Source organism: Haemaphysalis longicornis, unplaced genomic scaffold, assembly GCF_048455015.1.
Source record: "Haemaphysalis longicornis isolate Haplotype H1 unplaced genomic scaffold, Haemaphysalis longicornis Haplotype H1 scaffold_1, whole genome shotgun sequence".
Taxonomy (NCBI): Eukaryota; Metazoa; Arthropoda; class Arachnida; order Ixodida; family Ixodidae; genus Haemaphysalis; species Haemaphysalis longicornis.
The window spans coordinates 412,490,709-412,518,152 of record NW_027526203.1 but is presented as its reverse complement, the minus strand read 5'-3'; the positions used below and the strand labels follow the sequence as shown (position 1 = coordinate 412,518,152).

General features: G+C 44.7%; 1 protein-coding gene across 1 annotated transcript; it reads left to right on the top strand.

The window, feature by feature from the left end:
- On the top strand, positions 1-27,444 carry LOC144155515 (mdm2-binding protein-like). Its single transcript, XM_077687018.1, has 20 exons — positions 1-370; positions 458-630; positions 720-826; positions 897-958; positions 1,033-1,090; positions 3,068-3,245; positions 4,259-4,372; positions 5,165-5,259; positions 5,970-6,036; positions 7,417-7,531; positions 7,622-7,909; positions 8,252-8,383; positions 8,477-8,599; positions 11,237-11,325; positions 13,541-13,629; positions 16,046-16,456; positions 17,598-17,655; positions 17,746-17,859; positions 22,755-22,820; positions 27,330-27,444. Exons 1-20 carry the CDS (start codon positions 334-336, stop codon positions 27,390-27,392), a joined length of 2,439 nt encoding a protein of 812 aa, XP_077543144.1. The 5' UTR covers positions 1-333; the 3' UTR covers positions 27,393-27,444.

Sequence of the window (27,444 nt, the reverse complement as noted above, 5' to 3'; positions counted from 1 at the left end):
CCTCTTCGTGCCTGCAACTTATAATTAGCTATGACTATTTCGTTTTTGTTTGTCAGACGTAAGCAACCGTCTCTGCCGTAACGCATGGGCGTAGCCAAACCTAGTCACCGTGCGCACTGGTCTGGGTACATTGGTTCGAAAACTTCGCGCGCACCATGGCGCGCACACCAAACAATCACGGTGCGTAGGGCGAAGTTCAGCATGTGTGGAATGTGCTGCGAGGTTTTGTCGCTCTTTTGGAACTAGAATAGACCAGGTTCTAGCCCACCACACCTGGCAATGATATGAAAGCTTGGCATGACTCTTCTCCCTGCGTTCAACCCTTAGAACTTCATGATCATGAAGTGGTGGTGCCTGTTTTTGATCAAAGGTACATTTCGCATCTTATATAATGCACGTTCGCATTGCTCGCGTCTGATCGTGGCACACTTTTAAGTACTGTGGCCTTTTCAACCAGATGGCACCGGAAAACATAAGGTGGAAGATTACTTTCGCTGTGTTAAAGGGCTAACAGCTGCGGCATCATGGAAGTTGCGCTTAGCGGCGAACCATTTGCTATCGCTGATGCCCCACCGAGAGATCCACTGCGCGATATTGCCATTCCTTGGGGCTCCATTCGAGGAATTCGAGGTAAAATATCCCGTTTTTTTTGTTTGTCAAATGCTTCTTTGGCAGCCAACCTGACAGTGTACAATTTTTTCCTGTGGGTGCTGTTGAAGACGTGGAAGTCAACTAGCTTGGCCTCATTTGAGAGCGACTTTCAGGGCTGGCTAAGTGATGCTTCGGAGTTGAAAGAGACTTGCGAGTGCCCACCGCAGCCGCCAGTGTATGTATTTCGACGTCGTGCTGAGCGCGTTTATTTGTTGCACCACCCGTTTAACTCCTGTTTACTTCAGGGCTGACGGTGACAGTGCTGCAAGACGTATCCATGACCTTCTTGACAAGTTGCCCGCTCCTGGTATGTTTCATGTGAAGGTATACTTGCTGATCTTTTGTTTTAAATGCTTGTCCTTGCTCTCTTTGTCGGGTCAGGTGCTCACATTTTAGATATCATTGTGGACGAAGATCTGTTCGGTGATTTACCAGTCAAGTAAGTGCACCAGGGCTGCGTGCAGCTTCTGCTCTTGAACTTGAGAACTGTCAAACATTGCTGCGTGTGAAGGCCATTGCCTCTTGGCTGGGCTTTTTCTCTAGCAATATAGCTACCAACAGCACTACCCACAGTCCTCCTGAGCAGACATTGACTGTGGGGGGCTGTTGCATATTCAAAAGTGTTTGTCAGCTCCAAATGTGGTGCCACAGTAGTACTGCACTGATAATAACTGCCACACTGGGACAGCTCGAAATAAAATGCAAAGACGTTTAATTGGTGGCAAACCTGTGCAGGCATTCCCTGATTGCATCATTTTAGTACCTTTGAAGCAGAGTTGAAAGGTTGTTTTTTAAAATGCGATTTAAACATACCTCGCAGAAAGAATTGCTTTGACTATTGAATTGCAGTTCTTCGTGGTGCAAAAGACAGTAAAGAAAGACCCTAAGTTGAAGCTTAATTTTTTTAAATACCTCCAAATTATTAGAGGCTGTTACTATTAGAACTAGTAAATCTCTGCGGTGTGTAAAGCATGGAGTTAGTGTTTTTGTACAAAATCTATGGTAGCAACCTCTTTTAGCATAGGTGGCATGCTAAAAGTGCCACTTGTAAGCTGTGACAAATGTTGTTGTATAGAAAAACCCTGTTAGTACCCTCGCATTTGATCTGTAATCTGACTTTAAAGGTAATCTGCTCAAACCACCAAGGTGGCAAGCTCAACTGCATTGTAATCGTGTAAGGCACATGACCATTTTGTGTGTAGTTTTCTTGCCTGCCTGTCTGATATGGCTGAACCACATCCTCAAGAAAAGTATTTTTTAGAGTAAATGTGGCTGTGTATGACCAGAGAGCATGTAAAAAATGAAAGAATAAAGCCATTTATAATGTCTGTATAAAATTCTCTTGAGGAAATGAAGGGAAATTATTGTCCATGCAAATTTCCTGTGGTTCATTCTCAAGATCAAAGTGTACTTTAGATGCAGTGACAGTGCTACCTGTAGTAAATTCCATTTACTGCCATTTGCTCTGTGCAAATGGCATGAAAAACAAAAGCATGCACTGTTCAAGTACTTTAGGTGCCAATTTACTGCATCCACCAGGTCTTTAGCCGTATTAAAGCAAGCTTTTTATGCACATTTTCTTGTTTTTTTAAGACAACGTTAAACATGCTTACTGCTTGCATGTAATTAATAGTTGATTTGGAGCATTGAACCCGCTGGGTGTTAAGGCCGGACTTTACAGTGTCAGGCTGAACTTCCATATAAGCGAAACACACGATGCTTAGTGGTTCATATCGATAAGACATTAAAAATTCTCATGCGCTATCTCATGTTGTGTGAATTTCATTTTGTTTGAACTGTCACAGTGGTTAGTGATAAACATGGCAGTGGAATTACTCTAAAAAAGAGCACCAACTTTTACTGCCATACAAGGGTTTTCGTGGCCTTATGTTTATTTTAATGCTATGTCCATCTAATACAGGCCGTAGCAGTCACTAAACCTACATTACAAAAAAAAGCAAGACTAGTTGGTTTCAGCGAGTGGAAATATGTATATATTTTTTTTAATAAGATACTTACAGACCTTTAACAGACTTTTAAGACGAATTTGAGACAATGTGAATATTTTTATACTCTTCAAGTTTGGCTTAAATGGAATCTGCAAGATTTTCTCAGCCTTACTTTGGTGTAATTTTTCGTTTTTTGGCTACTCAGTTTCTTTGCCCATTAATCACCGTGGTTTGAATATCATGAACCAATTTGTTAAGTTGCGTGGTAGTATTTACAGAAGTGACTTTACCACCATTGTGGCATTAAAATTTGTGACATCAAATTACAGCTCCCTAATCGGTTTCAAGCAATTTTTTTCAATGCAACATCATTTTGTATGGCGTGCAACAGAAGGTGCAGTCATTTTTGTGCACATTTGAGTTGTTACATTTGTTAGTTCGTTGAACATTGCAGTATGTTCTTTCAGAGACAATGTTCTGCTATATGGTGCCATGCTGCGAGCACATACTTGGCACCACGCCTCATTTCGGCCTCTCAGCAGCAGTAGCAACAGTGCAGACTTTGATGGCTGGCTCAACCATCTCGGTGTGTCTGGCCTCGGGCTCCAAGCTGACTGGATTCCTCTGTGGAAAGGAACCATCACGGTAAGTCTGTCTGTAGCATCATGTTTTACACTAAACGCAAATATATTCGAAAATGCAGTGAAAGCTCGTTAATTTGAACGTCAATAATTAGATTCGAAAATGCAGTGAAAGCTCGTTAATTTTAACGTCAATAGTTAGAATTTATAAATAATTCGAGCCGTACGATTTGGTCCGGCCAAGTCTCCATAGAAGCCCATGTATTGAAAAGCCCGTTAATTGAAACGCGAGGGGACTCCGTTACGGAAAATTCGAACCACACGCCACTGCTCCAGCAGCTTGGGGCTGGTGCGCGGCCAGAGAAATGGGTCTGCTGCCTACACACGAGGCCTCATCACCTCTGGAAAGCAGAGGAAAACAAAAACAGAAGTTAAATTGGATAAAAGCAATCTAAAACACCATAGCAGATGTTTTGGAAGGAGTTTCCATGCGGACTACGTTGATGTGGACACGAGTTCAGGGTGTGGGGCGTGCTGACAGATGGCATCATTTCTGAGGTCAGAAGCATAGAACCTGTTGCTGCTGGTGACGATGAAGAGGGGCGTACGAAGCACCGTGCGGTCATCGCTCAGAAGTAAAGACTGAATGGAATGCTACCCGTCTCGTCTTCAGTTAGGGAATACGCAAAAAGGAAGCCTTCCGCTACATTTGTTTGTTAGAGAAAAAAAGTCCTAGCTTTCTCCTTCAACACAAAAGGCAGGCTTCAATCGCGGCCTTTTTCATGCATTCAGTTGCTGACGTGCTCTACTTCTCCGCAATCGCATTTTATGGGCTGTTGGCTTCACTTTTGTTAGTTTGAGCTTTCATTAATTCGAACTGAGGTGGCGTCCCCTTGGAGTTTGAATTAACGTGCTTTTACTGTATACGATTGCCACCAAATGGGAAAATTACGTATATTTTTTACATGCTTTTCAGTTGCTGCTTTTATAAAGGTAGAGGTTAAACCTAAATAGAGCCTTGTCAAAAGTTTTTTTTCTCTCTGTATTTGGGTTGCACTTGGTTTTTCTTTCACACAGCTTGGCACTGACACTCCCTTTGGCTATTTTGAGCTCCAGTGTTCTGTTCCCCCTTCTGAGTTGACGGCCATGCACAACACCAGAGCAGCTTCAGGATACAAGCACGCAACAGAGGTAAGTAGAACCGTTTCCAGAAGGCATATGCTGCTTCGGGGGGCAGGTATTGTAGGGAACATCAACCAGAATGCAGCTGTACAACTGCAGTAAGGTAGGGGGATGGAATTCACCTCTGCATAAAATATGGCATTATTGAATGCATTAAATACCGGCTAAATGATTTATTATAACTCACAGAGGAGAGTGAAGTGTACAAAGCAGTGCTGCAGTTCTTACAAAATACATTGTTTGCTTAATACATTTTGGATGGGCAAGAGTCCTCTCTTCTGGAATTCCTTCGTCACAGGATACAACCGGTGTAGTTTAAAAGTACCTCCCCCCATAAAGTATTATTTAAGGCAGTGGGCATTTAGTTGTCCTAGCTTCAGGTATGTAAGCACCAAATGTTATTATGACTGAGCGTTTCTTGGCCAGCATGTGCGGCTTGATAAAAAAAAGTCAATTTAGTTTCCACCTAGGAAGTGGAAATCAGGCTAAATGTGCTTTGTTTTGCCTTTGGAGAAAGGGCAATAGTGATTTATTTCTCTAAAGCTGGTGCACCTTTACAGATGTGCTCCCCACATGGATGGTTCATGGCTGTTGGCTTCTCAAATTCTCAAAATATTTACGTATTGAAATTACAGTTACTTCCTAGTGCATTTGTATAAGCTAGTCATATCACATACAGACTCGCAGTGCATAGGCATCCAAAAGTGGCAGAATTGGTTGAGCACAAGTTTATGCAGCTTATAGTTTTTAGCAGGTGGGGGTCTCTTATTTGAATTATTTTTTACGTGGTTACTTTTGCAGGAAAGTGTGCTCTGGAGTTCATCCTTGGAAGTATTGGAGGAGTTCACTTTTAGTAGCCTCCCAATGCACTTGCTCATGCCTGTCCCTCTCCGACTGTATCCTTTGCCATTGTGGCCGCACCTCAGCCTGCACGTCAGCTTGTAGCATCAAAGGTGAAGACTATCTGCCACCACGATTGCCTCAAACAGTGTTCAAAGTTGATATGAATGGCACCCTTCTTTATTATTTTTGGCAGCCTTGTTCTTGCACGCATTGGCATTGCCCATGGTTTTTGACAAATTACATATAGCACACAAGCCTTTTAGTTGGGAATGTAATTGCTTTTGGCAATCTTAATTCTTTCAAGCATGTCATTGCATGTCGTTGCATGCTGTTTTTGCCGAACAAGATGCTTTCATCTTTTTACCTTTCTATTTGTGTGCAGATTTTAATTGTTGCTCTGAAACAAGAGGCTCAGCATTAGTGCAAACGCGTATGTCCAATACAGGCACAGTTTGTACAGCTTCCACCTATCTTTAATCTTGGCAGGAGATCGGAATCCAAATTCAGGCGAGGAAAAATTCAGTTACACTGGGGCATTAGCGGCACGGCAAAGGATGCTTGGACTGCGGTTATTGACCATCCTTTTCGATGTAATGTTTCGATCCAGTTCTTTTGCCATTGAATTTTGATTTTCTTTGCACAAAATGAAAATTTGGATCTCCTGCCACGCTGTGAGTGGGGCTTCATTGGCGGTGCCAATGCAGCTGCAGCTGGGAGCCCAAATGTTTTGCCAACGCGCTTTACCTTAGCTTGGTTATTCTAGTGTGGCCATGTCATCTTCTGAAAGTGCAGCAGCAAAGTTTCTGGAGCACTGCGTGGCAAATCAGGAGGTACGTTCACAATCATGCTGCCATTTTGAAGACCTCAGATAACCTAGCATGCATGTGGTGTGTGTGTACATCCATGTGTGCACGTGTGATCTCACGCACACTTGTGTACACATGTACACGTGTATGCAGTGTTCTACTTAGCATGATCCAAGAATTACAAAAGGGAGGATTGAGTGGACTACAGAAGTTATGGGGCCTCGTAAATGTTGGTTGTTATTTGGGTAGACAACCAATGTTTCTCTCATTACACCTAATTTATAAATGAATGAATTAAGAAAGTTCAATTAACCAACCTTATTGTTTTACTGTTCAGGTGTCAATTAAAAAAGTGCAGACTGCATTTTAAAATGTCGAGTTGAGTCGTTCTTAGCATTTCGCTTGTTATGCAGCTCCTTTTCTAGCGCTGCATGAGTAGCCACAGAACTGCCGCACATACCACACACATCGACTTCAGGATGTGTGCAGATGCAGGCTTCTCAACATTGGAGGTGAACAAATTACGGGAACATCAGGACATTAATTCAGCATTGTACACGCCTGCATGCACAGGAGATGGCGCTCTAAAGTGGTTCTCATTTTCAATATGAATTTGCACATACATTTCAACAGTACAAATGTGTAAATTGGAGGTATCGGTAAATACCAAAGCATCCATTCTAGCAAAAACTAACTTCTTTGAGTGTTCATTTCAGTGTATGATTTTATAACTGCCCCTTGGGCACATCTTGCAAACATTTTGCACACAACCTTTTAAAGGGGCCATGCAGACAAAATACAAGTTTGTTTTATTCAAAAGATTTCGTGTTTTATAGTGGCCCCAGTGCTTGTCAGGAAGCAAACGATGCTTTATTCACTGTGAAATTACGCAATTTAAGTTAAAATTTTGATTCTCCTGCCAAATTATGTGTTCACCAAGCGGAGACTTGTTTACCGTTAGTCAACCTAAATGATGCCACCATACCGCAGCGAGCCGTTTTCTGCCTTTGCTTTGTTTTTGACCGTAATTGTACCTGGCTTGTTTTTGTTCAGGGTGAAAATAATCGTTTCGTGAAACATGGTGTTCGCCTGACAAATATAGTCCTGTAAGGCGCGCTTACGCCAATCGGCCAGTGTCGTCTGAGACAACCCCTCAGAGACAACTGCAGCACTGTGCTGCAGTGCTGCACTGCACTGCAGCACAGAAGCTGCAGTGCAGTGCAGCTTGTGTGCAGTATGGTATGAACAGCTTTATTCTGAGCATGCTGCAACGGGGGGAGATGGAACTAAATATAAAAAAAAACGAAACCCACACCACCTGCATCGAACAAGACAAAATTTTTGTAAATTCAACTTAAATCTTATAACAATAAACTGGTTTCTTTTTTGCCTTTTGTTTATCAGGTGTGTATAGTTGTGCGATTATCGTTTTGGGATGAAGCTGAGCTCAAAACAAAGCCTTCCAAACGTACTACAGCAGAATGGCGACACAATCTGCAGAAGGGGGGTCCACTACGCAGTGAGTCCTTACATCTCTTTTTGTCTCGTCATTCAAGCGCATTCTTTTCATACGACTGCTTGCTTTTTCCTCCTTTTTTACCATTCGCAGTTATGTCTGCAGCTGACTGCTGTCTACAGGAAGCAGCTAGTGGCCACTTGCATTTTATTCTGGTGTCCAATGGCAAGATCCCGGTTCTGTTCCCTTTGCGAAAGACACCTTCTCCAGGGCTGGAGCAGTGCTTGTACTCTGGCAGGGAGGCAGATAGCCTGCCCGTTGCTACCAATGACACTGCACACAAGCTGCTCCAAAGCATCCCCCTTGTTTCAACCAGCAGCATTCTTGAGTCAGTGCAGCGTACCAATACCCATCGCCTTGCTGCAATCAAAGACTTTTTGGGTGAGGCAATTTTGGTTTATCATAAAGTGCAAAGTATGCCTGGCTGCAAGCTAGAATTTGCCCTTATGTACAGCGCATGTCACGACACATCATCATCATCATCATCATCACGATCCCGCTCTTCACTCTGGTGAAATTGCTTTTCTTGAGGAGTAGGATGGTGACCCGTCTCCCCATGAGCGACGTGTTTTCCACTCACACGTGGGCCCGTGTTTGTGCTTGTATTAGTGCACCCACCATTGGCCATCACATTCTGCATTCCCACAGATTTGCTTGAAAGACGGATTGGTCCGTAGTTTTCAGGACTGCTGCCAAGAGTACTGTGTATGTTTCTTGTTTCAGCTCAATGTAATAGTGCCAGCTGTGATGCCGAAGAACTTGAAAGGTGTCTCCTGAAGCTAGACACGGATAAATTCGATTGGGTCACCGATGACACTGCGGACCTGTCTGTAAGCCCGCCAGACGAAACACCTGGTTAGACACCTTAATCAGGCAGCTCTATGCTTTATTGCGACTGTGTCTGACATGCTTACTGAGCTCTCTCTCTCTCTCTTTCCTTTTCTTTAGCATCTCTCGGTGATCCTTCAGATTGGCCAGAAAGGAGATTTCTTGTATCGAACTCTTTGAAAGGTTCGGCTGGTGCTGAGAATTGCACTATGGCCAAAGGAGGCGATGACCTTGAGCAAAAGGGTGAGCAGTTAGACGATTCCTTCGAAACTTTTTGGTCTTCTCGTTTTGCCTTTGTACTGACCTCTTTGCGGTTTTTCTTTGCCTCAATACTCCACCCTCCTCTCAACCCTTTGAGCGATGCCCAACGTCTTCAAATTTGCAAGTGCATGCACAAATATTCTGATCACATGTTAGAAATTAAACTCATCAGTTGTCAGTAGTGCTGGGGTTTAAATCCTGGCCCCACAGTTTCTGAAGAACGAATCGTAACCTCTCTGATACAACTCCTCTTGTTGTAGATGGGCAGCTGCGGGGCGTTTGTGTGCAAGTCCTGTAGGTGGTATTCATTGAAAAGTTTAGCTGTCGATTTCTTCGCTTGGCAACGCTGGAAACGGTCACGGGCATGGCTGCTGCGCGACGAACATGGCGCGGCTTGAGCCATTGCGCTCGCACGCCGAATAAAAAAAAAAAAAAAACACCGCCATGCGTCGTCTGCTCCGTTTCAACCCAATTCTCAACGGTGATGTCAACAGAAATGTTATTAATCGCACTCGCATTGGACTCGGGGCATTACTTAGCATTCGATGGGCTAGAATTTGGGACATCCAACACAAATCATGTGCTTAGCACAGACAAGTACTGCCATCCCCGCGGAGCCCGACGTAACCAGTTGCGCCATAAACATTCAAGCATCATCATCATCATCGTCGTAACCAGTGACGACGCACTCACATGGTTGCCTGCATGCATGCCTCGCCAGTGATTACAAGCTATACGCCTCGAGCGCGGCCTGTAGGGGCGCCACTGAAATCCCCCTAGCGGCCCGTTTCGAAAGCAGCCGCGGGAGTCGGCGCCCCGCTCTCCATGTGCCACCGCTGCTTTTGCGGCACGTTCACGACTGAGATTTACCGTTTGCGGGTGTTTGAAATCCATGTTTATGTGGAGCAGTCACTCTGTTCGCAAATGGGGTGTGTTTACGAGAATGTAAATGTTTCTGACGCGATCTTAGTGGGGTATATTCGGTCTCTATAAGCGCCAGATGTGTGCCACAGGCCAGCGTCGCGGAACCGGCGTATGATGGAGCCGATTCTAGTTACACTGACCTGAATTTACTAGCCATGTCTCCGTAACCACCGGTTCCTCAGATGTTAAGCGACACCTTTCATGGCTTAATTGTTGAACAGCCTACCCTACATATATCCAAAAATGCGCCCGCAGTACGATCAGCTCTTCGTTGAAGTAGAAAAACAAAAGGAAGGTGAACGCGACATTTGTGTGTGGGATTACTAAACCGTTCATTGCTTGATTCCGCTCCACAGTTGTACACATCGTCCTCCTCCCCTTCCCCCCCCCCCCCCCCCCCCCCCCCCCCCCCCCTCCCCCCGCCCCCTTCACCGAAGTCTCCCGAAAAAGCATATGTCTCGCGTATAGTTGGTCTAGGGAACCCTACCTGGCTTAATTTTCGACGAACGTCTTTAGCATGTCAGAAGCTACACTGTTTTTTTTTTTTTGTTTTTTTTTCATTTCTGTTAGAGCTATTATGCTTCTCAATTCCGCACTTGCACAGCATTTTTTTCCCGTGGTTTCATTAACTTGCCTTGGTTCACATATTTAACGATGCATAGGCTTGGAATTTACTTAACATTTTCCCATGGTTTATATTCTTATAACAGGCATTAGTTATTCTCCGGGATTGGGTAATCACATCCCCGAAACACATTTTTCTGCGACGCATATATTCGAAACGAAGCCGCGTTCGTTATCCACGCTGCAAAATGAAGTTAACCTCTCATTGTGCCAGTATCAGGTCTAAACGAGGCGACAGTAGAATTCATTTGTGCCTGATGTTTTGGAGGTGACATGGATGATATGCTGCTGCCGTCGCCGACGCCCGAAAGAGCGGCGACGAAGCGTGCAGAACCGCGTCCCCGGGTAGCTCTTGCAGGCGATGGCATACTCTACGAAGACGCAGCTGCTTTTTAAGTGACCTAAACGTACTCTTTGTCTATAGATGTCACCATAACAAGTTTTTGTAGGGTGCGGAAAGGCGAAAAGAGGCGAAACAGAACCAAAACACTGCACGAACCCCTATCAGCCACGCAGCGCAAATCCCGTCAACGCCGCGGAGAAGCGGCGGCAGGCGGCGCAGCGATCGCGAAGCTCGAGGCGTATAGGCCGCATTATAAATCTCAGTAGGTGACAGATTAATACATCTTTACTTGTAGATTTTGTCTCGCCTGAAAACTGCACCTTTTTTGTACTGTTGCCATCCAAATGCCATGTTGGCTCAAGACTAGCTTCTTCTCTCAACTGCCTCATTGCATGGGTGCCACGCCACAGAGGCATTTCTTGAGCCCACACAAAATTACTTTCCAGCTTTATGACTGCTTGCTGGCTCAATATTTTGGCGTTCTCTCAATGTTTGATGCTCCTTCAAGCAGCCGCTAGCTCACTTGGGGATTTGTTTCTTGCTGGATCAGTTGGAAGTCTCATTTTTTCATTCTGTGCATTCGACTAATTTCCCCATCAGTGATCATGACAGCCAATTTTTTTTATCCCCTCCCTTCTATTGTGTCCTTGCCCGTCACATCTCTTCTCCTGCTCCTTCTATACTCTTGTTTCGTACTTGGTTATGTACTCTATTCCTTGCCATTTCAGTTATGTCCATGTCGGCTACTGAGATACTGAAGCTCTTTGACGACTCGGGTCATGCCAGAAGGAAGCCGACAGGCTCTGTCCCCATTCTGGTGAGTGAATTGCACTCCAACAAATCTGTATGGCTAAAAAAAAACGGTGCTTTTTTATAGTAGAGGCATCTTGCATGCACATTTACTGCGGCCATTTCAAAAAAGGCCAAGTTTCAACAACGTCATTTATTTTTGCTAAATTAATAAAAACGAGGTGGGGGATTCAGTATGTGTGCTTTCATAAATACTGAGGACTGAGCACTGCTGTGCCTTGGAAGGCTTTGTGGCTGTTGCCCTAACCATCTTTGTTACAAGACTTTAAATAAAAAAGCCTTTGATAATTTTATCAAGCATATACATATGGCAGATGAATGACAAAGTTCTATGCTTGAGCCCCGCAATGACAATTGCATATTTTTCTGAAGTACCGCATTCCCATTGAATTCAGCACAATTTGTTGTTTAGCTGTCAGATCAGATAGTTTCCTAAGGATCTGAAGACAACAGATGTAGATGTGCCATGCAAGTAGGAAGTGGGAGGCAGGGTCCTTACAGTACCTTGAAGTCCTTGAATACCAGGGAATTCGGAGAACTCATGGCAAGGGTCCTTAGAACTCCTTGAATACAGCACTACTTGTATTCCTTGAAATTTTTTGAGAAAAAAAGGGCATACATACTCGTGGATCGTGGCAGTGAAGAAGTCTATCCAGGAAAAATATGCAGGGAAGAGTACCTGGCAATTTCCACAAGTCAGCACTGTACTTTATAAGTTTGGAGACAGATTATACATGTGTGGCGACCACACTGGTATTTGCGACGAAAATAAGTGAATGCTATACCCTATAGGGAGCGTGCGACAGAACATTGGCGCCGTCTCATGGGTGCTTTCCAAACTACGCTGTGGGCAGTCAAGCGGACAGCGCTAAAGTAGTTACGCTGAGACGGTGACTTCATTGTCTTACCATCACATTACCATCCTTGTCCACTATGATTGGCATGCACGGCTGAGGAGACCCGCAAGGCAAAAACAAAAGAGAGCATTTTAGTCTGGAATCACGTGATTCATACAAGCGAGTAGCATATACTAGTGTTAAAAGTCTACTATATCTTCCCATGCTCGTGTGGGGCTCAAGGACACACAAGGCGGCCGCAACAATGAAGAGGGGCGCAGGTTCTTCATTGCCCTCTCTTCTAAGATGTTTTCTGCATTGTGCTACCGGCCTGCCTTGCTTCCTTCTTTGGGTCGTTGACCATGCCATCTACTTCCCCGAAGCCCATATGCGCTTCAGAGAGAGAAGGAGAGAGAGAATGGCGATGATGATGATTATGATGATCTTTCCCATTTCTCAAACTGTCCTGTGACGAATGTTCCCCTGTTGCGAACGGGCCTATTACGGGCCTATGATGATACACCATGTGATGCCATGTGATGAACAGACCGTATCCCAGTGAGAAGGGATTCAGCATTGACATCAGATAGCTGTTGAGAAAGTGGCAGAGATATGTGTTTAACAGTAAATGATTGGCGGGGCCATCAGAGCCACTATGGCCCATTTTAGGTCCCATTATCAAAGGGCGTAAAGGCATCTGCAAGTGTGGCAAGACAAAAGTGGGCTGCGTATCTTAGGCGAGCATAAGAATGAACCGACAAGGAGCAGAAAATATTGAAATGGGACTACTAGAGGAAATGCCGAATTCAAAACCACAGAAAACACAGAAGTTCAAGTGCCTGCTCTAATTCGGTGGTTCGCATCTCAGGGGATGACACCAGGTTAAAGTGTACAGTCGCCACTGAATAGTGAAAGAGAAGCAAGTAGATATGAGAACTTTAGAAAAAGCAGCTTGTTCCTTGAGTTCTTTTAAATCCTTTAATATGCTTGAAAAGTCCTTGAATTTGATGCTGAAACTGAATCCTGGGGGCGGGTGTATTTCACATTGGCCCGAAAACTTTATGCTTTCTCACTTTTTCAAGTTGGCTCATTTTAGACAACTTGAATCCCTATAACAAAAAAATATGATTATGTTGTAATAGACAGTTTATTCTACCATAGGAACTCATGATGAAGGCAGCGATGCCGAGCTTGTGCATTTTTTGTGTCCGGTGTATTCTGTGAACCAGTGGGTGCGACTGTGTGGTTAATTGGGGCAGCATATCAATAAAAAGTCTTATTCTAATGCTGGTGAAAAAAATCTGGGTGCGTGTGGGTAGCAAAGATTTTATTAATGTTGGCCCTCTCCTTCCTTTCTTATTTTGTGCCTTTACTGTGTGTTTTCAGGGCCAGAGCACTAAGCCTTCTGCTACTAAGGAGGAAGTGGAGAGAACGAAGTGGCCCCATCTGCTTCAGTGCAAATACCATGATATGTAGTAAGTATACGGTCGTGTTAAATGTGCCATAGATTAATAACTGCCTAACGTAATCAGAAAAAAAAATATATTAGCTGGGGACATGTGACATTGACTTCTGTATGCTACAGTAGGCGGTGTGACTTTGACAAGCGTGTTTAAAAATGGCATGAGAAATTGAAGTAGAATGCAATCCTTGGGGAATGGTTGCCTATGTGAATGCAATTTGCATTGTATTCAGGGGGGTGAGTATGTAATATAGGTGACGTTACCTCTACACTACTGGAGCTAGCCACCACTTTACCTCCTGCGGTCAAGTAGACGTAACATTGAACTGCTGCCACCACATTATGGCATCTCAGTGCAGGGTGAGGTGGGGCAATCATTTCGATTTGTGCAGCGAGGTCGGCACTAGCAGTGCCATTGTGGTCGTGTTACATATTTGCGTTGACAAGTTGAACTCACTTCACCCGCTCACTCCAGTCTCTCCATTCTCCTCGCCGCTTTGCCTTCCTCCTCCTCCTCCTCCTCTTCCACTACCCATCTTCCTCGGCACTATTTAGTGCTCCCCTCCCTCCCACTATCATCCATCCCCCATCCTCCTCACTACTGCATCCTGTCCGTTTTCATCAAGGCTTCACACACAGACGGATTACATAAAAGACTAGACAGGGACAGACATACCACAAAGTGGGTGAAGTGGGCGAGCAATGGTAATTCCATTAATAAAAATGTGTACATACATTGTGTGGCTGGGTCACCACTACCGTTGCGCAAAGAACTTATGGCATGCAGTAACACATCCAACACTGTCTCGTCTCGTATGGCAACAGTGTCTACGGCAACGTGATGTTCAATACAACCACCTGCCATTCTACTAAATGCCTGCCGGTCATATGGCATAAGTGGCTCAATCGGTGGTGCTCCCAATTCGAACACATTAACCATGGGATTAATTTCCACTTGTAACTCTGCTGAAATATCTTCATTCCAGCTGTTTAATTTCTTGGCTCAGCATAAGAGACTAGGCAAAGACCACGGTGTAAGTCAAAATTAGGTGAGGACACCGCTTGCAAAACAAATGTTTACTCATCATTCTAATAAAGTCGCCAAACAGTACCTGCTGAGATCATTGACAGCAGCGCCCTCCAGCTCGAGAGAAAAAAAAGCTGCCCGAGTGCTAGCCACTCGGAGGTTTTCCAACCTTGTCGGCTCCTCGTTGGGTTTTCTTGGCAGCTTTCGTAACCCGTTTGTCTGCTTGGCGCGGCTTGGCTGATTCCGCCGGCCGACGGAGGAGACGTTAATTTGTAGAAAGCCGTGTAAAGACGTGCTTCGCCGCAGTGTTACAACGTATTCTGAAAGGTGTTTCGAGCCGGTAGCAATCAAAAGAAGATATAAAAAACTCTACCGACGTGAATGTGTGCCACGGTAGCAGTTGAACACTCATGCAAGTGTGATTTCATACTTGCTCAGTGAAAAATGGGGTGCAATTGCTGCAAGAAAACGTGCTCTTAGTTAACATTCCCTGCGATGCTACGCGCAGTTGGCATTTGTCTGAGAGTGCGATTGTGCGAAACGGTACTTTTCATAGCTGAGAGGAAAAGTACTATAGGACGATGAAGAGATACGTGCTCACAAACAATGCAGTGCCATCGATTTTGCCGTTGGCTACAGCACCCCAGCTACTTGGCACCAGCAGCGGCATAAAGGAAGTATCCTCTGGTGGGACTGCACCACGAAATACAAGGGAGGTAGCTGAATTGCTAGAATGGATAAAATCAGTGGCGAGTACGCTGATGTTTCTTCGTCGTAAATCACATTGTACTACTTGACTAAGTTCACGCATGAAGCAGCGGAGACAAAGCGATGTTGTCGTAGTCACTGGCGGTGCCTGATGTTCATAGAAGCTTCGGCACGAGTCTGAATGAACTTAGGATGCCCGCAATTGCACAACTGTTTTAACAATGTGGTAAAATCACGCTTTAAGCTCGCTTTGTGTGAGCACACACGGTGAGCTCACAGAAACAATGTTGCTTTATACGCACGTAGTGCCTGCGAACCAGCTTGCTTCGGACAGTCGTTGATGAGGCCACGTGAAGTGGAGGACGCTGCAAAGTTCGTACTTCTGCCACCAGATAACCTTTAAATCGAAGGTCTACGCGTGGTGCCACCAACTTTATTTGACAGCATTTTGAGCCGCTGCATCCACACCTAAAAGTATATCTTACACCGTGGCAAAGACAGACCTACTGCAAAGTAGTGAAGTTTAGAAAGAAGGCTAAGCACATTAAAATGTTTGTGTGCAATGAAGCAGCAGCTTGTTATTGGCAGATACTGAATGTGTGCACTGAGTGATGACAATTGTGTAGCCTTATTTGCGCAAATGCTCTGCAAGAGTTGCACTGTGTGACCAGCTTGGGCCTCCCTCCGATTGCAGCTACAACCTGGACTCCGAAGTACTGGAGAGCTCCTGCTGCGCGATGCGGGAACGGTTTTTGGCCAACGAGACAGCCACCACCTGCTCCGCCAGTCTTTCTGCGATCCCCGTGTCCAAGGCGGCCGCAAAGGTCTCGAGCCAGGCACGGCCTTCCGTACGCAGGAGCCCTCGAAAGCAGCCCGTCAGCCGGGGCCAAGGAGCCCCGCTGCGGCACCAGCAGCAGAAGCGCGGCACTCGCGTCGCCTCAGCCCCCCTGCGTAGGAGCCCCCGGAAGGCTGCCTCCACCCAGCAGGGGCTGCCACGCAAGACGGTCCCGCTCGTGCAGAACAGCCCGCACATTGCGCTGCCTTCACCCCAGCTGCGGAGGAGCCCCCGGAAAAGTGGCAGGAAGCTCGAGTTTGACGCGTCCAAGTGAGCCCATCCTGCATCGCTTTCGTTAAGCCTGTCACTCTCCACTCATAAATTGCTGCATAGAAGTTTGTGAATGGGGTGCTGTACCCCAATCTGGAAAAGTGGCAACATTTGGGGATTAATCTCTGTTGCGCATCGCATATCTATATAGGCTTGGCACAATCTTCTTTCCTCCTTACATGTCGGGGTACTTCACTGCTTGAGTCACTCCCGAAATCACATTTATGCTTTTAGGAGGGTGTTTTATGCATGCATCATACTGTTGTGCATGTTAAAGAGAGCCTGTTGCATAGAACTTAATGTCCAAAAACCGTAAGTGATGCTGTGGTTAGCAAGTTAACCGTGGTTTGTCTTAATAGCTCAGATTGCTTTTCTTAGTTGCAGCAAAATAAGTAAGCACATGCTGTGTGTTACTACGTGTACGTTGTGTGAGATGCTTTTGCCCTACCAAAGTTAAAGCTTATTTGTTTGTGTCTGGGAAGATTCAATTTATGAAGCATAGAGGTGCCTCTTGCAGAGGTAAGTGAGACTGTTTTCAAGCAGGAAAAAAATTTGTTTAGTATAAAACAAGACCAATTTTTGTGCCAGGTCCACATACCCGCTGTGTTGAAACAAAAGGACCCCTGTATCATGATTTCAGCACTCATTTCAGCACACACACGGATGCCAGAAGTTGCAGTAGTAGCTGTGAATGGTGCAAGTCTTAATGTCGGTCTGAAATTGCTCAGCATGCTAAGAGGTCAAACAAAGCAGGCTGATCTTGATAAGCTGCACAGTACAGAGGCAGAGGAATTTTTTCTAGCGCTCATAGTAGGAGAAAAATCGGTTTCAAGACAGGCTGGAAAGTCATTTAAATTTGGTGTCCGAGGTGTTCCTTCAATTTTATTCCCCATAAGTGCACCCTCTTTGTGTTTCTCTGCACTTAGATGTTAAAATTATCAAAATTTGTTTTGTAGAAACTAATAATTCAAGGCTCATCCAATGTGGTCTGGTAGGCCTGCAGGTGAAACGATTTGGAATTCTAAACAGACACGTTGCATCTCCTACACATTTTCCATATCATCTGTCTGTGTGCAACATTACAGATTTAGTTTGTAGGTGCTGAATGAATGTTAGTGCTGATTATGTGTTCTTCAAATAGGAAGCAGGTGCCAGAGCCAGGAGGGGGTGTTTTATCTGCTGCAGAGAAATTACGGCTGGTGAGTTTTCGCCTTGTTTTCACATTGTTGCGGCTAGGCAGCTGTTATGCCTAAAGCCTTTTTTTTTATTTCTACCTTCGTGCTTTGCAGAAGCTGCGAGTGGCGGTGGCTAATGCGCTGGAAAAAAATGGTGTAACCCAAGGCAGTCGTCTCTACAAGCCATGTGGCAAGAAGTTGTTTGCCATCTGCACAACTTTTGCCCAGGTGGGTGTTGCGAAGCAATTGCGAACATTAATGAATGTGCACAGCATAAACAGGCTCGTGCGAGCCTGCTATGTACTCACAATATTGTGGTAATAGCCAAGTTACATCGCTCGACTCTTCACTGGTGTTTCTTGGTGTAGCAAGCCTTGGTGGAACTGCATGCATCCAGCATTTGTTTTCTGTATAGGAATTGTGTTTCAGGCTGCAGCCTATTTTGTGACCATAAAGATTCTTGTTGATGGCAAAATTTGTTAGAAAAATTGAGATTTACCTGATTTGTATAAGTGCTTTTAGGGAGTCAAAAATTGAGCGGTGTCAGGTCCTACCTAAAAGACCTCATTTATAAAGGGAGATATTAACCCTGCTTCAGAGCTGGTTTTTATATGTTGCCTCTTTTTTTTTTTTGCACAAAAAAGAAAACAATTTATACACATTTTAGGGAAAGGCTTGCGAAAATTTCATACCTTGAATGCATTGCAAATGGATTCAGAGCTGCTTTATTATCAGAATTTTTTTTAATAGTCAAGTTTTACAAACAATAAAAGAATAAAAGTTGTCTTTGCCATGCTACATGCAGTTTTCAAGCTTCACCACATGGCACACGTCCTTGAGTAGGCTTTTTTTTTTTCTTCTACAACACAGCTGTTGTGCAGCAAAGCCCCATGTATATAAACATTGCACTGGAGCATTTGAGGGCCATGATTTTTTTACCTTGGCCCATCATTCGAATCCTGAGCCCAGTCTGGCCCTGCAACTCCTAACCTCTGCCCAAACTTGGCTGTGCACATGCTTTAAAGATGTCATGGCTTAGGTGAAATATCTAAAGGCTAACAATGACACTGTGTTCACATTAAAACCATTTTTTCAACTGAGCAAGTCAGCCAACGTGAAAAAGCAGACAAAAGCAAATGCAGGGTTGGAAGTTTCTGGCCAGGCATTTTATTTAGAGTCCTTGTACACACTGTGTGTTAAAAACATGAAAGATTATAACACATTTATAAAAAAACTTACAAAGCTTGCACTGAGTCGCGCAAGGCTTGAACCATAGTGAGGCTGCAGGATTTCTTTCTACGTGAGCGCTGAAGGACACATCACCACGCATTTGTACCAGTTTGAAATTGTTTATTTATATGTTCCTTCGTTGCTTCGCACTGTGCTAGTAGTAGTCATCGCCATATGCATCGATATTGTCGTGTTCCTCATGCCAAGCATTACATGCGCGGTAGCGCTTGACGACATCTGGGGTGCAGCGGCGGTGCGAACGTGCATAACGCATGTGCAGCGTTCCTGGAGTTGCGTCGAGGTTCCATGTAGCAAGTGTTATGCCAGCTGTAGTGCTGTTGGTTGCTAGGCAATGCGAGGTGCTCTTCAAAGTCCTCCCCCCCCCCCCTCCCTCTTCTCTCTCTCTCTCTCTCTTTGCTAAACCAATTGTGTGTGCTGAGGATGGTTGCTGCGAGAGCGCTTGGCATTTTCTTGGTATTTTTTGCGCATTATGCTTCACACATTACGTTCCGCTACAACAGCTCTGCTGTTTATTAGTAAACTGAGCTTGCAGCAAGGAAAAGCCCAGAATTGTGTTACATGAACAGCAAGCAAGAGCAGTTGAAATATTCTGCCCAAGTTTAAATAGTGCTTATTCCAGCCTGGGCTCACAAATAACAAAGTCGGCAATGAATGTGCACATTATGATCAAACTATCACAGCTAACAACCTTTTCCTGTTTACTCAGACAGCAGATGCTATAAGTCAACATGGGTCTATGCGCTCAAAGGCCCAGCCTAGGCCCATCAGTGAAGGGAGTTCAAAAAGGGCGATTTTGGCGTGCCCGTCTGCCAGGAACTGCTGTGCACTGCTCAAAACCCTTGGCCTGTACAGTTCTCTATGTACTTTGCTCAAAACAAATGTCTGCCGACTCTCGTGTGTGTTCACTACAGTGGAATGCTACACATAAACAGAACAAAGGTAAAGAAGCAGCATGAGTGAGCGAACCGGAGGGAAATGCCTGTTGGCTGTGCTTGCAACCTTGTCATACCAGCCACGGCCAGGTTTATCAGGCACCTACCTTTATGCACCGTTGCAAAGTATACTATTTTGTATATTTTTATGTGGTTCCTGGTGCAGTGCTTTTTTTTTTTTTTTTTTTTAAGTGGTGAACACGCGGGTATGTGTAATCTTGTCCATCTACATTTCTTTTTTCATAGCTACGTTTAAGTATCTATATAGGGACCGGGCAGCTGGACGGGTGGCGCCACCACTCGGCGCTCCCTTCGTCAGTGGAATGAGCCGGTGCATTGGACTACACAGCCTCACGTTGTTTTTGTCGTGTTTGCTTCGGTGCTTTGTATGTTTTGGTGGCGTTGTGAGCAGACATGTCAGTTTAAACGAAGTCTAGACAGATGTGTTGGGTTCCTAGATGCAGTAATGACTACGTAAACTTTTGTTGGACGCGTCTAAAGTTGGGTATCGGCTGCAATGGCATGAGCGCTTTTTGCAGCGATCTGCGCTTGGCTCCACCCGTTCTGAGTACGAATAAACTTACTATTATTAGTTATATTTTATTCTTAAATGCTCTAACGGCTACGCAAACTTATTGGATGCTTGTAAGGTTGGGGAAGGGCTACATTGACACGAGTGCTTTTTGCAGCGCTCTGCACCTGGCTCCACGCTATCTGAGTAGGAATAAAACTATTAGCAATATTAAAATTCATTTCTACCACTTTAAATTATCTTCACTGGTTTCAATGACTACGGTTTCCACGCCAGCCTTAGCGCTGGGATACCTCGATACGTGTGCTTTAAATAGAAAGGCACCTGCATATGAGATGGATTACCGTGTAGCCGTAGAAATGTTGCGGTAATTTACACTTTCTGTAACCGTGAGCTTTGTACCTTCGGTATTGGTGAGCGACACTGTGACAGCATGGGAGCCTGAAAGCCGAAGTGGAAATACCACGTTTGTGGTGGTCATTTTATCAAGAGCCAAAGTTATTCACCAACTCAACAGCCCAAGCTACAAACCACCCCTCCTCCCCTTCCCGTTTACCACCTGCGTAGAATAAAGGCTGGCACCGATAGTTAAAAAATGTGGCAGTGTTAACATCAGCCGGTGTTTTTTAATGCTTAAGTATTCTTTACAGAGTACCTAAAAAAATCATGTAATGCCTGGTGAAGAGCCTGGTGAAAAACCGTGAGCTTTGTGCCTTCGGTTTTGGTGAGCGACACTGTGACAGCATGGGAGCCTGAAAGCCGAAGTGGAACTCCCACGTTTGTGGTGGTCATTTTATCCAGTTCCCAAAGTATTCACCCACCCAACAGCACAAGCCACAAACCATGCATCCCTCCTCCCCTTCCCGTTTTACCACCTGCCTAAAATAAAGGCTGGCACCGATAGTTAAAAAATGTGGCAGTGTTAACATCAGCCGGTGTTTTTTAATGCTTAAGTATTCTTTACAGAGTACGGTGTTTTTTAATGCTTAAGTATTCTTTACAGAGTACCTAACAAATCGTGTAATGCCTTGTGAAGACACCAAAAACGCGCGATTAGTTGCCTCAAATATGGGTGCATGAGCCCGAGTCCTCCACCACAGACACATTTCCGACACACTGGAAAAAGTTTAGATTCGGAGAGGGGGCATGGAAGTTCAAAATTAAACCGTAAAATCATCTAGCCCTCCGTCTAATGATTATGATGGTTGAACACAAAGCTTTCTTCGTTCGAAATCGAATGGGAAATGGTCAAAGTCAAAGACGCTGCGATCAAAAGACCAAACTGCGTGCTGGTCAAATTCGACGCTTAACTAGTCAAAGTTTAAATCCAGAAGGCAACCAAGGAAACCCATACGATAGAGCTTTGCGATAAACCATCATCGTCGTTAGACGGAGGTGTGCATGATTTTTCAAGCGTAGGTGGCAGCTTGTAAACCGACCGCAGCATTCAATTGTGAAGCTGAGTACAGGTTTCGGGCACCCTCCTCTCTCGCGTCCTTCAGCCACGCAGGAATTGTTTTTGAAAAACCATTTACCAACTAGCCAGCAACCATTGCAATTCTTGTAAAGCAATGCTTCTCCACTTCAAGCAAAACATTCTACTATCATGCGGTATTTATTCTATCAACGATTCCCGATGACTGTAGTAAGAGCATTTCTGTGAAATTAAACACGTTTCAGCTGTAGGAAATGAAGTTACGGAAGGGTCGTCCGTCACAATTTTTGTTTTGAGGTAAATCTTCGAAGACACCCCCCAACTTTGTCTTTCGCTTGTGCACGACGTCGACGCCGTTTCGTCATCAACTGCCAAAGGCCAGTGCCGCAGCATTCCTAGATCGGTTGCACACACCGGCTTTGTGGGAGCATTTAGCGGCAATATACTCCTCGATTCGTGAAACTGCATGCAGGCATGGAAAAATTGCATGAAGCAACGAACTTTCACTTCCAGCTTGACTTCCAGCTTGGCGCATTGAGCGTCGTCTGCTATTTGTAAATACTGAGTATGGGCATAAATAACACACATGGCATGCCTCGTAAACGTCACATCCACGCTCAAGATTTACCGATCTGAAAAATGCACGTGGGGTTATGTACGCTTTGCAAGCCGCACCGCAGAAGAATGACAGAAAACCATGCACAACTACGCTGCGCTGACCGCCACCGGCATTCCACTGACGAGCGGTTCGCCACGGGTGGCGCTGTTCGCTGAAACGACGGTGGTGCCATAAAACGGCCGCTCGGTCCCTATAGACATTACAGCAAAGGTATCGGTGTTATGTAATAGTGTATTCTATTCATGCTTAGTTTTTATTATTCATATTCAATCCGCAGTGGTTAATTTGATATTTGCACAGCTCTAGTTTTTAGCGTTGCATGCACCTGAAACTGATTATTCCTTTTTTTAACAGGATCTTGTTGGCACTGGTCGCACCAGTGAACTGTTGCAAAAGATTGCAGACTCTCATGCAAAGCAGGTATGTATACTGAGCATCATTTTTAATACTAGCATCATGGTGACTGAATAAACATGTAAACGTATTAGCTTGCTAGGGACACTGAAGTGAAGGGACACTGAAGTGATTTGTAAACATAGCGGGATTACTAACACACATGGCAAATTGTAGTCTGGAGTCTCTAGGCCATGTTTCGACCGCACGCGCTGCATTTATGCAACTATATTCAGTCGAAAAATGAATTCGAAAATGCTGTCCTCCTCCCTCTGCATCCTCCTTGCCAGTTTCCTGACGTTTCGTATGACGTCCAAACGAGGTGGCTTAGCTTGACTGTACTACTGCATGGCTCGCCGACCCTCCGACAGAATCAGTTGGCCCAGCGTTTAGTTGGCCGGCTGCCGGCGGGTCGTCGCAATTTGTTCGTTCAGTTAAAACTAAGCCATGACACGTTTGTGCTTGGAAGATGTGCCTTTAGTTTGTTAGTTCGTAGGCCGTATCAAGCTGTAAGTCCAAGTCGCTCCACATAAGCGCACATGCGACTTGGACTTACAGCACGCACATGCTCATTGTGAACAAGGTACCCGTAGGGGTACTGAAACGTCAAACCGTTTTTTTGACGTGGTCAGTGATCTGCGTTTCATCGGCGCAACCATGCTTTTACCTGATCAAACGGTATTCCGTCAAACTCTGGACTATGACTACATGCGACGTTTCGCTGACTGGTACGCTAGTAGAAAAATCTAAAGCCAATTGAAGGTGAGAGAAGAGTCAGTGGGGTTAATATAGGTACTAAGGAATCAAAATCAACCAAAACTTTTATCGCACAACGTAAAAACAATGTGCGGGGAGCAGTTATTGCACTGGGTGATGTAGCACAGCGGTTGGCAGCGCGTTTCTGCCTAAGGAATGCAGTCGCTAGAGATGAGATATGTGGGGAAACTTCCTTATTGCACATGCGCTACTCAAGAAATAGTCATTTAAGCTGCTTGGAATGCTAAAACTAAATAAAAATGTAAACAGGCTATACATTATATACAGGGTGTTGCATCGGTAAATGGAACACTTTAAAATTGTTTCCTGAGTGAACCTCTGGTCCGTTCACGGTCAAACTTCACACGAAGGTCGCATTTTGTGGTGTATTTTGTTTGACACCAGGAACAACGATGGTGCTTACCTGGTTATACTGAAAATAAATAAAAACAATTTTCACATATGGGAAAATGGCGGCCAGTGTGGATGTACAAGTCGATCTTAGAACGACGGTGCTACCTGGGATATGCAAAACGAAACGCGCCATGGTGATTTATGGTAGGAAGAAGCCAAATGAGGTAGCAGACGATCAGAAAACCTCATTTGTCAATAGTTTATGATGGCCACAAATAGTTACATAAGAGCTCATATGAATCACAGTAAAGTATTCCCGCGGTTCATCATTGTCCATACCAGCTGTGTGGTTTCAGATCGTCTGTCGTCTGCAGTGACAGGTTATCCCGCTTTCTGAAATAACGCTCACGATTCTTTGTTCACGTTGGTTGCTTTGTTCTTGCTTCACTTTTATTATTCTGTGTGTGCGCATCTGCACTTGTGACATGGCGTCATGAGATCGTTCACACACAACAGACGAAAAGGCAGCCTGTGCACCTACTGTGAATGATCTCATGACGCCATGTCACAAGTGCAGGCACACACGCACAGAATAACAAAATTGAAGCGGGAACAAAGCAACAAACGTGAACAAAGAATCGTGAGCGTTGTTTTAAAAAGCGGGATAACCTGTCACTGCAGACGACAGATGACCTGAAAGCAGACGGCTGGTATTGACAACGATGAACCATGGGAATAATTTATGTGATTCATATGAGCTCTTATGTAACTATTTGTGGCCATCATAAACTATCAACAAAAGAGGTTTTCTTATCGTCTGCTACCTCATTTGGCTCCTTCCTACTGTGAATCGTCATGGTGCATTTCATTTTGCATATCCCAGGTGGTGCCATTGTTCCAAGATCAGCTTGCACGTCCGAATTGGCCACCGTTTTCCCATAGGCGAAAATCGTTTTTATTTATTTACAAAATAACCACAAATGTGATCTTTGCATGAAGTTTGTCCGTGAACGGAGCAGTGGTTAGCTCAGGAAAAAAATTTTTAAAGTGTCCTATTTATCGACAAGTCCGAATCCCCGATAGCGCATGTATTTCTTCTTTTTTTTTTTTTTTTTGCGATGTTTTCTATATTGCATTCACCATTTTTGTGCTGTAAAGCTGATTTTTCCACGAGCGAGTTCGCAGAACAGACGTGCACACTGACACTGACGCACTTGCGAGTTCTCATTGGCATGGTGTTGCCATAAGCACCAACTGCTTGCGGGCATAGTCCCGAGTCAGCTGACCCTTGGCCTGGTGTGAACACGCCTCTTACGCTACAGGCACAACCCAGGCAAGCTCCAAAGGTGGGGGAAAAGCGCATCACATTTGAGTGTCTCCAGTGACGTGGAGGGCGTTCAGCCACTATGTACACCTCGGCTAGTGATTGTCACGATGCCAAGGCATGCCGGTAGGCTTATCTGACGCATTTTACAGCCGACAACATGGCAGAAGCACAGTATGCCGATTACTGATATCGAGAATGCTCAGCCAAAGATGACGTCGGATGCTATCATGTTTCCAAGAACCGAAATTGGTTTGAATCCTAATCTTGGACATCGTCCAATTACGTAGCACCTTGTATGGACGTCACTGGGTTAGTTGGTGTGGCCACCGCAGACTGCGCATGGTAGGCTTTCTTTTGGGCTTTATAAAATAAATGCTACCGCCTTATTGACCAGATAAACTATGACAAGTATTTATTTGAACCATTCTGTGCCGTGCAAGCAAAAACAGGAGCTTGGCAAATTCACTTCAGTGTCCCCTACACTATCCAGTTCGGAAATTTTGATCATATCCTTGTGCTGTCAGCAGTTTTTTACGCATAATAAAGTTTTTTCTCCCTTGATGACGTAAGTTCTAAGCAGTGCTGTTATGCGCAGTGTTGTATTATCAGTTTCAAAAAGCAATTGTACTTTTAATGGGACATTTTGTGCACTTTACTTGTGTGTACTTTTGTAATGCTTGTGCTGTTTTTGGGAGTTTCTTCAAGTACTTCTAAATGCGTCTTAATATTTTCACAACTATAATAATATGCACTGGAGCATGACCATCGTTATAGGCATAGATAGTAAAGAGGCCGCTGAAATATTTTCAAACGTGTAGTATTGTTGCACCAGATGTTGTGTACACTGTGTTTGAGAGTGCTATGCACGCAATGTCATACTCCTTCTAGGACTGGCTATAGGCACTGCCTTGTGAGCTCCTGCGTGATGGAGCAGCATTTTTTTTTTTTTTTTTTTAGCATTCCCAGTCTGGAGTGGCCTAAAGGTTACTGCACCACTGTTGCTTGTAAAAGTAATGCATAATAAATTGAGTGGATCACTTAAAAGGACCATGAAGACAACTTTAAGCTGTCCGATCCGAACCAAATACAAGTTTGAGCTCATCGCCTGAAGCACGCATAAAACCTATGGCCACGCCACGACGAAGGTGAAACACTCTACGTAGTTAGTAGGTTAAACCACTGATAGCGATATTTCTATACTTTCTGCTGGACTCCATTAATTTGGATGTACTAGTCAGCCTACTGGCCGCCTGCTTTTAATGTGAAAGCACTCAGTGACTGAGAGAAGAAGCCGGCATTCCCAAAATGAGAGAAATTAATGCCGTTGGCTGCGACCCATTCCAAAGCATGTGCCTGTGTCTCCATGGTACGTGCCCTGGAAAAAAAAATGCAAATACACCAAGCCTGCAGCTGTAGCAAATGTTTCACACGATGCTCACCGGCAGCAAATGGGAAGGAATCCCACATATCAGTTGAACTAAAAATTAGCACTGCAGAGAACATGCTGCAATGGACCGAACTCGCACATTGAAAAAATTGCAAACTCGGCAGTGGGGCTCGAATGTCTCGGGTTTGTAACCACCCTCCACGCTCGCACCAAAATGTACAGGAGCAATAAATTACACACGAATGCTTTCGGATATACTACATCATGGGAAGTGTTTGGGTGTAAGTCTCAAGACATTAGGAAGCAGGTAGTTTGACACTTCTGCAATTTTTTGTCCTCACGGCCCTTTAACAGATGAAGAGAGCTTGCCTTTATGTCCAGGTCATGCGAGCAAAACGTTGTGTCATGTTGGAAAAGTTGCAGGAGAAGAACATGAGGCTTTCTGTATGGCTGAAGCGCAGGCTAGGAGGGACCTGTACAGAATTAATACAAGGTGCACCGTGTTCATGTAAATTGAGGTTGGTGCAATGAGGATATTCAAGCGCAGCATTGTGATGGGGGCCCCTTTAGCCTTTGCCTTTACATCTCTCTTGGGTGGTAAAATGAGGAGCTGCGTTTCCTTTTTTTGCGACAGGCTTGCGGCTTCGTGGTTGGCAGTGCACCAAATATCGGAGTTCTGCCTGCTGCAATACATATTGTTTTCATTTTCTAGGTTGTGAAATTTGAGAAGCTCAAGGCTGGACACTGCAAGTCTGAAACTACTGGACCCGGTTAATGCATTGTCTGCCCTGGGTTTTGTTCAATATTAAAAGCAATGCCCATAGCCA

Coding starts and splice junctions, on each gene's coding strand:
- LOC144155515 (XM_077687018.1), top strand. CDS start 334: ATGATCATGAAGTGGTGGTGCCTGTTTTTGATCAAAG. Junction 959..1,032: donor TGACAAGTTGCCCGCTCCTG/GTATGTTTCATG, acceptor TTGTCGGGTCAG/GTGCTCACATTTTAGATATC. Junction 17,656..17,745: donor CTGCAGAGAAATTACGGCTG/GTGAGTTTTCGC, acceptor CGTGCTTTGCAG/AAGCTGCGAGTGGCGGTGGC.